At 43.7% G+C, this 13879-nt stretch overlaps 1 protein-coding gene across 1 annotated transcript in view; it reads left to right on the forward strand.

The window, feature by feature from the left end:
* JAK1 (Janus kinase 1) overlaps nucleotides 1–13472 on the forward strand; it is a gene marked incomplete at both ends in the record, with an annotated part of 66852 nt that extends 53380 nt beyond the window's left edge. The window contains 15 exons of the mRNA XM_079535460.1: nucleotides 420–606; nucleotides 2493–2599; nucleotides 3632–3778; nucleotides 4450–4537; nucleotides 5082–5209; nucleotides 5694–5829; nucleotides 6280–6431; nucleotides 7507–7657; nucleotides 8517–8611; nucleotides 9311–9503; nucleotides 10113–10237; nucleotides 10916–11088; nucleotides 11547–11664; nucleotides 13016–13126; nucleotides 13371–13472. Of these exons, the coding sequence (XP_079391586.1) occupies nucleotides 420–606; nucleotides 2493–2599; nucleotides 3632–3778; nucleotides 4450–4537; nucleotides 5082–5209; nucleotides 5694–5829; nucleotides 6280–6431; nucleotides 7507–7657; nucleotides 8517–8611; nucleotides 9311–9503; nucleotides 10113–10237; nucleotides 10916–11088; nucleotides 11547–11664; nucleotides 13016–13126; nucleotides 13371–13472 (2013 nt within the window). The remainder of the gene's footprint in view (nucleotides 1–419; nucleotides 607–2492; nucleotides 2600–3631; nucleotides 3779–4449; nucleotides 4538–5081; nucleotides 5210–5693; nucleotides 5830–6279; nucleotides 6432–7506; nucleotides 7658–8516; nucleotides 8612–9310; nucleotides 9504–10112; nucleotides 10238–10915; nucleotides 11089–11546; nucleotides 11665–13015; nucleotides 13127–13370) is intronic.
* Between the last annotated feature and the right edge of the window lie 407 nt (nucleotides 13473–13879).

Genomic DNA, 13879 nt, shown 5'->3' on the forward strand with positions numbered 1-13879 from the left:
TCCTTCCCCAGTACCTTTGTGTGAACTGGAGGATCTGAAGCACAGCCTGAAATCTTGTTTCTTTGTTAGACAGCCAAGGCTGCAAAAAGCATTCTTGCTATTTTTAAGTCGAGATTTTGAAACCATGCTCCAGATTTGGCAATTCTTAACTGAGTAAAATTTGAACTTGTTAGAGGTTTGCATCTTCATGTTGATCTTCCACTCTTTCTGTGAGCCTTCTTGGGATTGAAGGGTACAGGAATTGTGGAGCCTTCTCCTGCACTGTTGGAATTTTAGAGGAATCCAGCATAGGAGCAAATGATTAACTGGTCCTGGATGTGAACTCAAAGGCTTTATAAATTTATTCACTCCTACAGGTGTTCTTTCACTTCAATGATCAGTATTTTGCTTGTTTTCCACCCTCCCTTCTCTAATCACAGATGATAAATAATTCAGTCCAGTACAAGAACTTCCAGATCGAGGTGAAGAAAGGCGGGTACTTCCTACATGGCTCAAACAGATCTTTTGCATCCTTAAAAGAGTTGATGGATCACCTGAAAGGACAAATCCTTCGCACAGACAACATCAGCTTTACACTGAAGAGGTGCTGCCAACCAAAGCCAAGAGGTAGCCTCTGTCCTTTAAGAGAAATAAGAAGCTTCAGCAATAGGAAGCATTCTTAGTGTCTTCTCTTGCATGCATTCCTGTGTGAAGCTCTTTCATATTACTTATTGCTTCTCTGTAGAGAGGGGGGGCCTTGTCAAAAAGCAAAAAATAAGCACCGTGAACAAGGCTTTAGGGGTTTCCCTTTAATGCTGCAAGGTCAGCACAGGATGTTCATGGGCTGGTGCTTCTCGAGAGCCTTGTTTGTCTGAACTTCCTAATGACAGCGGTTTCCCCTTTTGCACCTCCACAACTGGCCCCTGCAGTATCGATGGCAGAGGCTGAGCTCTAGATTTGTTTAAAACCAAAATGTCACAGCTGACTCTGCGTCACGGGCTGCAGTGCTGTGTCAAAGTGAGGCCCATATAAGGTTCTTCCTTTTCTCCACTAAGTCACGTATGCCTGGCCATGCGGCCTGAGTTCCAGCAAAGGAGGCTTGTGGCCTGCAGTGTGTTGTGTGGCAGCCTTGGGTTTGGGCTTGCTTGTTGTAACAGTGATGTGCTATTTACTTTATTAACGTTCACAAAGCAGTGAGGAAGACTTAGACTGGAGCTGTTATTGAGCAGAGCACCCCCACATCAGTGGATTTATTTGTGAGATCAGATTTTAGATGATGAATGTGCGTTCATTCAACTACTACTGCCAACACTTACTAGATCTGTTTGCTATAAGGTACAATTGTCTTGCAGCTGTATGTTGTATGAAAGAGGAAACGCAGTGGGCATGGTTGGGTTGATCAGATAATGGTTTCCTGTTAGAATGAGGGGAATAATTGAGTTGCATTAATTACCTGCTTGTTTAGGTCTTAGAGCAGAGTACTCTGTAGCTACACGTGTGTTTTCCACACTTGTGAAGAACACTGGTAATTGTATGAGGCATGGAGAGATTAAACATTTTGACCTGCTGATTAAACTGTGACAGCTGTATTTGGAATAATTAGAACAGTTCAGGGAGTTTTCTGCCTACCTCACTGTTTTGGTAGCACACTGTGTTTCCTTTAGTCAGGATAGTGGCACCTCTGAACTTCAGTGGGGCTTCAGGGTATTATCTTTACTGTTCCATATTCTGTCTCTTCTCTGATGGTTTTTTCTTTTCTTTTAGAGTCTCACAGATATGAAGATATATTTCTCCCAAGTATAAAAACAGTGCTTTGAAAATATGGTCTGTTACTGTTTGCTTTCTGAGTCCTGATGCACATGTTCTCCACTAACAGGAGAGCCAGATGCACACAGACATTTAAAGTCATTAGATTGTAATAAATAATGTCAGCTACCAAAACAGGAAGACAAAATTATTAATCAATGAATTGTCTAGATCTATCCATGCTTCTCCCTCAGCAGAAGCTGTGCAGGGAGGCAGCGGCAGGCTTTTGAGTCTTTTCCTTCTGTTCATTTCCCATTCCCTAATGTAAGTGTTATGTTTGAACATAGATGTTAGTGTCTCCCTAAGCGCTTTAAAGAAACTTTCAAGGAGGTGAAGAAATGAGGCTCCAGCGACCTCATCCCATCTGCACACCGAAAAGGGCCATACTTGTAGGCAAAGTGGGGGATGAGTGTTATTTTACCCAAACTGTGGCAATAACAGGGCCTTATATACAATATCCAGTGCTCTGGATAATGTATGTAAGGTTGTATACATATACTATAAAATATATAGCTCTACTTTGGTGAATTCTCTGTGGAACGATGAGCAGAAGTTACCTGTCCAGGAGTTAAGTCAGTTTCTTCCTTTCTCATTTGGGAATTTACTTTGCAGTATGCATATACAGAAATGTAACTGATTGAGAAAGGTGAACGTATGGAGTTGTCTTTGTGAAGTCTTCAAGAATATTTTCTGTCCTCACCTTCCAGAAATCTCCAACCTGCTGGTTGCAACCAAGAAGGCTCAGGAATGTCAGCCTGCTTATCATCTAGGGCAGCTGAGCTTCCATCGAATCCGCAAAGAAGAAATAATGCAGGTAGGTGTTTGTGTCTTGAAATCCACCCATCGTGGCAGCCCTCCATGCTCAGAGTAGATAAAATCACCTCATCCTGGCTGGTTGGATATTGCACAAATGGATATTGGAGCAATTTTCTAATGCATTTGGAATGAGCTGCTTGTAAAGTTATTCTTAAAGAATCATGGAAGTCTTAGGAGCTGTTCTTGCTATCTGGGTTGTACCATAGAATATACCTGTCTCTCTTGAAGCCTGACCTACTGGAGAAACAAGCAGCTTTTCCTACAGGGAAATAAAGGCAAAGTATTCAAAGGATTTGAAGATTCTTGGCATTCAAAATCTTGTTTTCCAAACTGATTGTGCACATTGCCAAATTTTCTGATGAGTCATTTGCAGTTAGTGAGACAGTTCACCTGAATAAGCTTGAAAAAACACTCAGTGGTTTGAATGCTTAAATCACAGTGACTTGTTTCTAAAAATGTCTGCCTCTTAAATCAGTCAGATTTCTTTAAGGCAGAAAGCATTACTGACTGAGGAAAACAGGTATGGATTATATTAATTGTTTTTAGTTTGGTATATTAACAATCAACACTCAGACTTCCTGCAAAAATATCCCAAGACAGAATCCTCTCTTATTTAGAAGGAAATTACATTCCAAAACAAAGTGTTCTATTGAAATATTACTTCCTTTAACTTTTGGAAACACATGAAAGATTGGCTCAGTAGCAGCTTATTGTAAATCAGAGGCCAGTTACTATTTATTCACTTGATGTTTAGTCTAATGATGTTAAATTACACTGAAGCTGCTTGATGTTAGTGAAGATGCAATAGCCCTTTCATATCAAAAGAGTTTACAGTGGTAAACGTTCTCAGAGACTACTAAAATGAAGAATAACACGTTGTCATTTGGTTTTTCACTCTGTAATAATTTTAAGCCTGTATGTAGGGCTAATTCTGAGAGGCAGAATAGAATGCAGGTTCAACTGTATGTGTAAATCTACGTTTGTTTGTTTCATGTCCTGGTTTGAAAATACGTGCTGTGTTATGCCTTAGGGTGAACACCTTGGAAGAGGGACAAGAACGCAGATTTACTCAGGGATTCTCAACTACAAAGATGATGAGAATGAAGCATATCAGAACGAAAAAGAGATTAAAGTGCTCCTGAAAGTTTTGGACCCCAGTCACAGGGACATTTCTTTGGCAAGTGCTTTTTTTTTTTCTCTTGAACTGTAAACACTGGGCCTCGCCACATTTAACTGCGGAGTGTCTAAGAAACATAGGGTTGGTGAATGCAATAGGAGAATGGGAAGATGCTGGGGTCTCTCTCAGCAATTTATGCAGTCCAATCTCATGGATCAGCCTAGAAAGCTGATATTGTGCGCAGGCTGTAAGCACAAGCAAAATGGAGCCAGACCTTGCTGTGTTCTGAAATGCACAGGCATACCCGTGCCTGAGGTCTGAACTGTGTCAGCTGAGTGATGGGTTTCAGTGAGGGTGCTGCCACCCACCTGAAGTTACCTCTGTGTTGTGCAGTGGGCTTGGGAGTCTTTCACCAATTCAGTCACTGACGTGTCCTCAAGCAAGTTATTTGATTTGCATTTTGCTTAATCATCTGGAAAGAGAGGCACACAGGGATGCAGACCTTGTGCCTGCAAAAGGGCAGGGAAGAGCTTATGTAACCCAGGGAACAGTGAGTGCATCCACGACAGCTCACCACAGCCCCGGTACTGTGGTGGGATGGCAAACCCTGTTGTGGAAAACAGTTATCTTTTGCAAAAGTGTATGTTGTTGCTGTTCCATTTTGTTCACTGCATGGATGGCTGCTGCAGTGATCAGCAGTTTAATGGCTTATCTGCTTCCCTTTCTAACAGGCCTTCTTTGAAGCAGCAAGCATGATGAGGCAGGTTTCTCACAAGCACATCGTCTTCCTCCATGGAGTCTGCGTCCGTGACTTAGAAAGTGAGTTCAGTTAACATCTCTTTGATGGGATTTTTAAGCAGCAGGCTTCAGTAAGGACAAGGCAGCCATTCAGATCAGAGCTGGCCTCCAGGGAGATGTGGTTGGCTGCTGCCATCTCTTGCTTGACTTTTCAGAGCAGACAGAAGCGGAATTGGAACAGCCAGGCAGCTGCAAAGTCCTTTCCATTAATCAGATTTCCTTTGCAGTGCTTTCTTTGAATACATGTCTTACAGGATGATCCTCGAGGTCAGAAAGCCAAAGGGATGGCAGTAGTGTCAATACAAACCAGCCTTCCAACAGCAGTCATCTCCCTGGCAAGGCTCTGGAAATGCTTTGCTTCTGGTTGACTGTTATTTTACTACATAAAGTCTCTCTTTGCAGTTTGGGACTCTTTGAGCACTGAAATAAACTTCCAAGAAGGTGAAATAAAGAAATTCTAAGCAGCTTGCCTTGGGGTGGGGGTGGAAGAAGGTGGCAACAAGCTGACTCGGTTTATCCAGACCCTGGTGATTGCCAGACTGACTTTATGCACCTGGTTTTGTAGATATCATGGTTGAAGAATTTGTTGAATTTGGGCCTCTGGATTTGTTTATGCATCGGAAAAGTGAACTCCTGACAACTCCCTGGAAATTCAATGTAGCCAAGCAACTTGCAAGTGCGCTAAGCTACCTGGTAAGATACAAGCATTGCCTGTAGCTTGCTGCAAGCTAATGTTACCTAGATTTCATGTGCATTATTACTACTGAAGTTCTTTCCTTGGGTAGTGGGACTGTGCAATGTGATATCAGGATATTTTTTTAACATTTACTGTGTTGCTTTAAATAAGGAAAGACTCTTAGAGAGGGAAATGAGCACCTTTTTTTATCAGCAAGCCAAATACTCTTTGTGCTTATGTTTGCCATTGGTTACTTGTAGGTACTTGGAAACTGCAGTGTTCTACTTCTGCAGTTTTGCTTGTCATGAAAAAGGAATTTTTTCCAAAACTAATCGAATTTACAAATACAAAACCTTGCCCTGCTTTTCTCTAGGATAATTTCTTCCAAGCTGTATTTTTGGGTTTCAGTTTGGAGTCTTCTGCTCCCTGATGCTACAGGTACATCAAGGGCACTTGCAGAGCTCTGCTCGCTCACTGTACTCTTTTCTTACCCTACTACAGGAGGATAAGGATTTGGTACATGGAAATGTGTGTACTAAAAACATCCTACTGGCAAGAGAGGGAATTGACACCGAATATGGACCTTTCATAAAGCTGAGTGACCCAGGAATACCAATAACTGTGCTGTCCAGGCAAGGTATGGTACAAGAATTGGATTTCTCTCTTCACTGTGATTGAGAAGGAGAAAGGGAAAAGTACCATCTATACCAACTAGAACTGGCTGTACAATAAAAGCAGTCTGTTTTTATGAAGCTGAAAACCACAACACTGAAGCGAAGGAGTGTCACTGATGGTTGGAGCTTTTTGTATTTGTTTTACTTAATTTCATCTCAAGACCCAGCAAGAGAGTATAGAAAGAATCTCAGCTTTTGAATGACCCAAACCATGAGCTTATAAAAGCCATGGAAATGTCTTTATGAGAACAGGGATTTCACAATCAAGATTTCCTGAAACTGGACAAATACTTCAGCTTCAGTTTGTTGTAGTTAAGCAGCAGTTAGACAAGAATAAATTGGAAAACTTTTTTTTTTCCTTAAAGTACCTTCATATTAATTCCAAACTGTTTTGATTCTGTGTTTTATCTAAGAATGTGTGGAGCGAATCCCTTGGATTGCACCCGAATGTGTTGAAGACTCAAAAAATTTAAGCATTGCAGCAGATAAGTGGAGTTTTGGTACAACACTGTGGGAAATCTGCTATAATGGAGAAACGCCACTGAAAGACAAGACGTTGGCAGAGGTAAAACTCCATTGCTTAAACTTGACCTTGACAGCTCAGATTTATCTTCTTCAGCACTTTGGTTTCCATAATTTAAGCTGCTTTTGTCTTATACCAAACCCAGGTCAGCTGTGCTTGGTAAGGGGCAGATTCCATCTGAATTGCCACAGATTGCAGCAGGAATTCTTGTCCTCGCTACAAAGATGCTAATTATTACTTCACCTTGGTAGTGCTTTTCAAAATGCAGCATAGAAACAATTACAATTCTGAGGCTGTCACACCTCTCTTTTCCTAATCCACATCTCCAATTATAAACTGTCTGAGGTTCAGCTTAAAAACTGAAGGTTTTTCAGTTCTTTTGGACGTTGGTTCCAAACTAGTCTCCAGTGGGGCAACATATTGCTTGCTCTGAAAGCTTGAAAGGAAAAAAAAAAAGTTGTTCTGCTTTGCTCTGGCAGTTTTTGTTCAACACTGCCAGAGCCCTTCAGCCTATGTTCCACATGTGCTTTTTCTCTCTTGAAGTTTTGCTGTGTTGGGAAGGCGATGGAGCAAGGCAGCTGCTGCTTGTCTGAAGGAAATGACTGAGTACTTGAGTCACTGCCTGAGTAGTTTTAACAGGAGGTAACTGAAGGGAACCTGCTGCCCCAGCTGCAGGTTGCTTCATGCACAAGGCAGGCAACCGGGGTGGTTTTGCTGAGCTTAGAAAATGTACAAAGCCACCCTCATCCCACCTATGCCCCATCGCTCTTAACTTCTCATTGTTTGCCTGTCTTATGGTCGTTTTCTGTGCTAAGCATTCCCATGTGGCCATGTGTCCCAGTGCATAAGTAAATGGTGAGCCTGGCACCTGGCAGAAAAATAACCTCTGAAAGATAAAATGTTCAGCAGCTGCTAGAAACTGTGTGTTGTGATTGCTCCAAACTGCACCAGGCTCATCATTAATAATAGTTCTCTACTGGCAGGTGACGATTTAGAGTTAATGCTGAAATTTACTTGATGAAATTAAGAGAAAGTAGTCTTATCTTCTAACGTAGAACACAGGTCGATTAAATGACAAGCTAAAATTCATGCTGGAGTTTTCATTCGTGCTTTACAGAAGGAAAGGTTCTACGAAGGGCATTTCATGTTGATGACACCATCGTGCAAGGAACTAGCTGACCTGATGAAACAGTGCATGAACTACGACCCCCACCAGAGACCCTTCTTCAGAGCCATCATGAGAGACATCAACAAACTGGAGGAGCAAAGTAAGGCTTGATTTTGCTGATTGGCTGGAGAGTTGGATAGGGAAGTGTGGGTTGTTTGGCTAAAACTGGACGGCTTGCAGGAGCATTTTAGCATGGTGACAGTGTCAAAAGAGTATCTTGAATTGGAAGGGACCTACAGGGACCATTGAGCCCAAGCCCTGACTCCACACAGCACCACCCAACTTCAAATGCTCTGTGTGCTCTCTGAACTCCAGCAGCTCAGGGCTGTGCCCACTGCTCTTAGAAACATTTACTGTAATATGTAGTGTCAAGTACAAAATAGCCTCATTTCCACAGTGATCTTGCAGATATTTTTTCAGGTACTTGTTGCTCCTCTGCGGAATAAGATTCTTGCCCTTAATGTCTGCAAACAAAGAAGCTAGAAGGAACATGCATTGCCTGTTTTCTAAGAAACAAGGCTGTCTAATAGCTCAAGTCAGCTTCAAGCCAGTCTTTGAGCTCCATGAAATTTCCATGGGATTCTTGACAGAATCAGGGCATTAACAGTGTTCCTGGTTCATCTGATGTTGTAGTTACAAAGAGAAGCTAACAGAAAATCAGCACATAATAAGGGCAAAACCATACCATCTAGCAATACGTAGCCACAGAAGCTGAATAACTACTGCAGGGGGGGAAGTGTGCTGAGATGAGACTGAATCAGTCTGGGGAAGTGGTAGACTGGCACAGAGCAGTGGAAGAAATTCCCTATCAAGAAATGGGCGAGGTTTAAATAAAAGAAGCTGAGAGAGTAGGGACAGAGGCACTAATAGCAGCAGATGAACCAGGATGCCCTAAGTGTCCTTCAAGACCAAGGTGGCCTTCCAGGGATCTGTCTAATTTGGTGCTTTTCCACTCTCAGACCCTGATATTGTCTCGGAGAAGAAGCCTGTTACAGAGGTCGATCCCACACTCTTTGAAAAACGATTCTTGAAGAGAATCCGTGATTTGGGAGAGGTAAGTAAGAGTAATATCAGATTTAGGTCCCTGCATTGGAAGTGGGAACTGTGACTTTTCCCAGATCAGACAGCCCTTAAGTGCTGTCAGGACTGAGCGTGAAGAGAACTGTGGTAACTTTTGAACGTTTAACACAGTAAAGGGAGGAGTGGAGGTGTCATGAGGAGGAGAAGGAGGAGGAGGTGTGTTTGCACTCAGGGTTGGACAAAGGTGCCAGGGAATTCTTGGTTAATCCTGCTGAAAAAAAAAAGATGTATATAGAATTGTAGAAGGGCTTGGAAGGGATCACATGCAGGGCTACCAACCTCCATATCTTATACCAGCCCAGGCTGCCCAGGGCCCCATCCAACCTGGCCTTGAACACCTCCAGGGATGGAGGGGGCATCCACAGCCTCTCTGGGCAGCTGTTCCAGCACCTCACCACTCTCTAAAAGGCACACTCTGTGTGTTCTGTATGGAAGATAAGGAAAGCTTTTGTGGATATCGAGTAAACAGTGATCTGGTTTGTAAATTGTTAGCAGAATTTCAGGTCTCTTGGCATTTTTATAGAGGGGTGTGTGTATGTGTGTGTGTGTGCACAGATCTGTGTGTGCTTTCCGAATCACAGCAGGAAGATGGGAGTTGTAAATGCCTCAAGTGGAGCATCAGGGACACTCTGGTTAGGGAGTGTTAAGTTATGCTCTTTTCTTTGACAATTAGGGTCACTTTGGGAAGGTTGAACTCTGCAGATACGATCCAGAAGGTGACAATACAGGAGAACAAGTGGCAGTTAAATCTCTGAAACCAGAGACTGGAGGGAATCACATTGCCGACCTCAAGAAGGAAATAGAAATCTTGAGGAATCTGTATCATGAGAACATTGTCAAGTATAAGGGAATTTGCACAGAAGATGGTAAGTCTTCATGAAGAATACTAAAAATACGCACTAACAGCATAAAAAATGTTCCTTTAAAAATTAAGCATTTTAAAAAGCTTAACAGTCTTAGTTCTATTTTGTGGGTTGAGGTGTCTTTCTTCATGGAATAAGCAGCAACTTCTGCCTGAAGTCCTCCTGCCCATTTTCACACCTAGCTAACTTTGATGTGACCGAAGTTGTTGGAGTTCACCAAATCCATGGAAAGGATTTTAATCACCTGGGCTGGGTGGTGGTTGGTGTGAGCCAGGAGTGAGCTGACAGTATGAGCCAGTTCACAGGCCGTAAAGCCTAGAGGTCATTGGTAGAAGCAGATGTCAGGAGTCACAGAATAGAGCTCCATTGCCTTACACTTAGCATTTAAAAACTGAAGAAAATGTAAAGACCTTTATGTTCAGTAACTGTGCTGCCTGGAACAGGTTCTCTACTGGATTGCTACAGTGACTGATAATGGGTTTGCCTGGCTGTGGTCATACAGTATTGTTAAAGAACAAATACTGCCACTGCTGTGGGTGTTGTACAAAAGGTTCTGATGCTAATGATGTGAGAAGGGTCACGTTTGTAAATTAACCATGCACTCATTTTTAGGAGGAAATGGGATTAAACTCATCATGGAATTTCTTCCTTCTGGGAGCTTAAAGGAATATCTGCCACGAAACAAGAACAAAATCAATCTCAAACAACTTCTCAGATACGCAGTTCAGATCTGCAAGGTGAGCCTGGCACCAGAGCTTTCTTGTAACTCTCCTGTTTGATTAGTTTAGTATTCACTTAACAGGGTAAGGGATGAGAAGAAAGGAGGCTTGCTTTATGGTCAAAACCATGGCTTTGTTCTCAAAAAGCAGTCTCTCAGGTGCTGCAGATGCTACAAAAGGAGCAATTATTAGATTCCCTCGCATAAACAATGACCATGAGAAGAAAGAATTACAGAATTGGATGCATTACAGAGGGAGGACAGCATGAGATGCAAGTGCACACTGCATGACCACGTGAAGCTGTGTGCCTTTTTTCAGAGGCTGTGACTTTGTGATTGCGGTGGACAAGGCAGCTAAAAGCAGCACAGGCACAGACATCAGTCAGTCCTAGCAGCATGCAGAGAGGAACAGTTGCCATGGAGAGAAGGCTCTGAGAGACTGGTTGCTTAGCTGAAAGTTAAAAGGCATAGAGTAGGAACAACAACCTGCCTTAGCAGATGGGGAACCCAAAGGCAGAGTCTAGAAGAAGGATGTGGACCAGAAAAGGACCCTGGAAAGTACCAGCAGAACTTGCCATGGAAAATCTGGATGGAAAACTACTGCAGGAAAAAGAGAATGCTTGGAAGGGAGGTTGGGAGAAAAACAGTGATGTTAAGTATTAGAGAAACTAACCTACAAGGCTTTCTTCTCTTACAGGGGATGGACTACTTGGGCTCCTGTCAGTATGTGCACCGTGACTTAGCAGCAAGAAATGTCCTTGTTGAAAGTGAGAACAGAGTGAAAATTGGGGATTTTGGTCTCACCAAAGCCATCGAGACTGATAAGGAGTATTACACTGTCAAAGATGACCTCGACAGCCCTGTATTTTGGTAATAAGAAGTTATAACCCATTTTCATTAACCAGACTGTGCGACAGAATAGCTCACCTCAGAGGCTTAGAAGCCTCTTTTAGGTGTCCTGAGGATTTCTCCCATTTAACTGAGAGGCCTCAGTACTGGTACAGTATCCTAGCAAGAAAGAGAACATAGCTGACTAATCTGCTTTTGCATTAGTGTCCTCCTGCAGTCAATAATCCACTTCCCCATGATTTTGCTTTTGGTCTCCCTTAGTCTCGGAGTGTTTTGCTGTGTAAGATGTTCCTTGTTTACTATTGCTGTGCCATCCCAAGCCTTATGGGCACATTTATGGGGCACAATTATGTGTAAGGAGGATGAATGCAGCGCGTGCCTCCTCAGCTCACTTAGGTTCGATTCACACTGGTTGTGCACCTATGGGTAAATCTTTGCAGCTCTGAATGCAGCTTAACAGTGTCGTGTTGTGGCCACAGGTATGCTCCAGAATGCTTGATTCAGAGTAAGTTTTACATCGCCTCAGATGTGTGGTCGTTCGGGGTGACGCTGTACGAACTGCTCACCTACTGCGATTCGGAGTCCAGCCCGATGACAGTAAGTGGTCGTGGAGGAAAGCGCTGTTAAAGATGCTTGCATCAGATTTTGTTTGTGTGGTTTTGTTTGTGGTGGTGAATGGAGTCAAATCCAGCTGGCGACCGGTCGTGAGTGGTGTTCCGCAGGGGTCGGTGCTGGGGCCTGTCCTCTTCAATATCTTTATTGATGACCTTGATGAGGGCATCGAGTGCACCCTCAGTAAACTCGCAGATGACACCAAATTGGCTGGAAGTGTGGATCTGCCTGGGGGTAGCGAGGCCCTACAGAGGGATCTGGACAGGCTGGAGAGCTGGGCTGAAGCCAATGGGATGAGTTTCAACAAGGCCAAATGCCGGGTCCTGCACTTCGGCTACAACAACCCCAGGCGACGCTACAGGCTTGGGGCGGTGTGGCTGGAGGACGGCGTAGAGGAAATGGACCTGGGGGTATTGATGGATGCTCGGCTGAACATGAGCTGACAGTGTGCCCAGGTGGCCAAGAAGGCCAATGGCATCCTGGCCTGCATCAGTGTTGCAAGCAGGAGCAGAGAGGTGATTGTTCCCCTATATTCAGCACTCGTGAGGCCGCACCTCGAGTACTTTGTCCAGTTTTGGGCCCCTCACTGCAAGAAAGATATTGAGGCCCTGGAACGTGTTCAAAGGAAGGCAACAAAGCTGGTGAGGGGTCTGGAACACAGGCCATATGAGGAGAGGCTGAAGGAGCTGGGAATGTTCAGCCTGGAGAAGAGGAGGCTCAGGGGAGACCTCATTGCTCTCTATAACTTCTGAAGGGAGGTTGTAGTGAGCTGGGGGTTGGCCTCTTCTCTCGTGTCATCAGTGATAGGAGCAGAGGGAATGGCTTCAAGCTACGGCAGGGGAGGTTCAGGCTGGACATGAGGAAGTATTACTTTTCAGAAAGGGTGGTCAGGCACTGGAATGGATGCCCAGGGAGGTGGTGGAGTCACTGAGCCTGGGGGTGTTCAAAGAAAGGCTGGATGTTGTGTTGAGGGACATGGTTTAGTGGGAGCTATTGGGAATAGGTGAACGGTTGGACTGGATGATCTTTTAGGTCTTTTCCAACCTTGGTGATTCTATGATTCTATGAATGAAACAAGAAATGCACAGAATATTGTCTTCTCAAAACAACCTTCGTGGTTGCCTTTCACTGCAGACCCTGCACAGAGGCAGGCTGTGGTGACTACACATCCCAGGGAGGAAACTAAACAGAAGGATGTTTCTCTCCCTTTGTAGTGTGCATATATGGTGACAAACATCTGCTGTTCACTTTCACACTGAGATTGCAGTGGCATCTCAAACTGCAGCAATGTGGCTCAGTGCTGAGGTAGCACAACTGACTCCTGCTCTTTCCCCAGGAGTTCCTGAAGATGATTGGCCCCACACAGGGCCAGATGACGGTAGCACGGCTCGTGCGTGTCCTGCAAGAGGAGAAGCGTCTGCCACGTCCACCCAACTGCCCCGAGGAGGTAACACAGCTCCACTGCTATCAGTCCTCTTTCTTTTACAGCAAATAAGCAGCAAAAGCACCAGGCACACACAAGTGAATACACTCCCTGTAGAAAATCGTCCATGGCTGCTGGCAGAAAGGCATTTCCACCTTTTTTAAGCATTATCTGTAAACGTTTTTCAGCACTGAATTTCCCTCTGCACTTAGCAGTGAAACAAGCTGTTTCATTCAACCTTTAGAAATTTCTCTTTTTCCTCTTCCAGATCGACCAGCTGATGAGGAAATGCTGGATATTCAAGCACGATAAGCGGACAACCTTTCACAACCTGATTCAAGGGTTTGAAACAATTATGAGCAAGATGTAATTCGGTTTTTATACTGTCAGTGCTTTAATGGTGTGTCAAAATATAAATGCCCAAGGCCTTTCACTTTTTAACTACTGTAATTTGTATTCTGACTGTGCTAGTGTGTTCAAAGGATCGTTTTTCCAACAGTTTTCCTTTTTCTTTTTTTAAATTCAGTCAACAGTTGGATCAAATTAATTATGAGGTATGGCAGAAACAATAGCTTCAACTCCTCTTGCACCAGTTACTGCAAGACAGTTTTCTCTTTGTTATGGTCTCGCTCCACTCTGAACTATCCTGATGAATGTGAGCTGAAAGCAGTGTCAAAAATTGCTACAGTTCTCAGCACGTCTCAGTGCAACCTGTAGCATTTAAAACACGTTTGCTGTTCACGCTTATTCTGTGAACCAGTGGATGTAACAGTAGTC

This window comes from Tetrao urogallus, assembly GCF_951394365.1.
Source record: "Tetrao urogallus genome assembly, chromosome: 5".
NCBI classification, from domain to species: Eukaryota; Metazoa; Chordata; class Aves; order Galliformes; family Phasianidae; genus Tetrao; species Tetrao urogallus.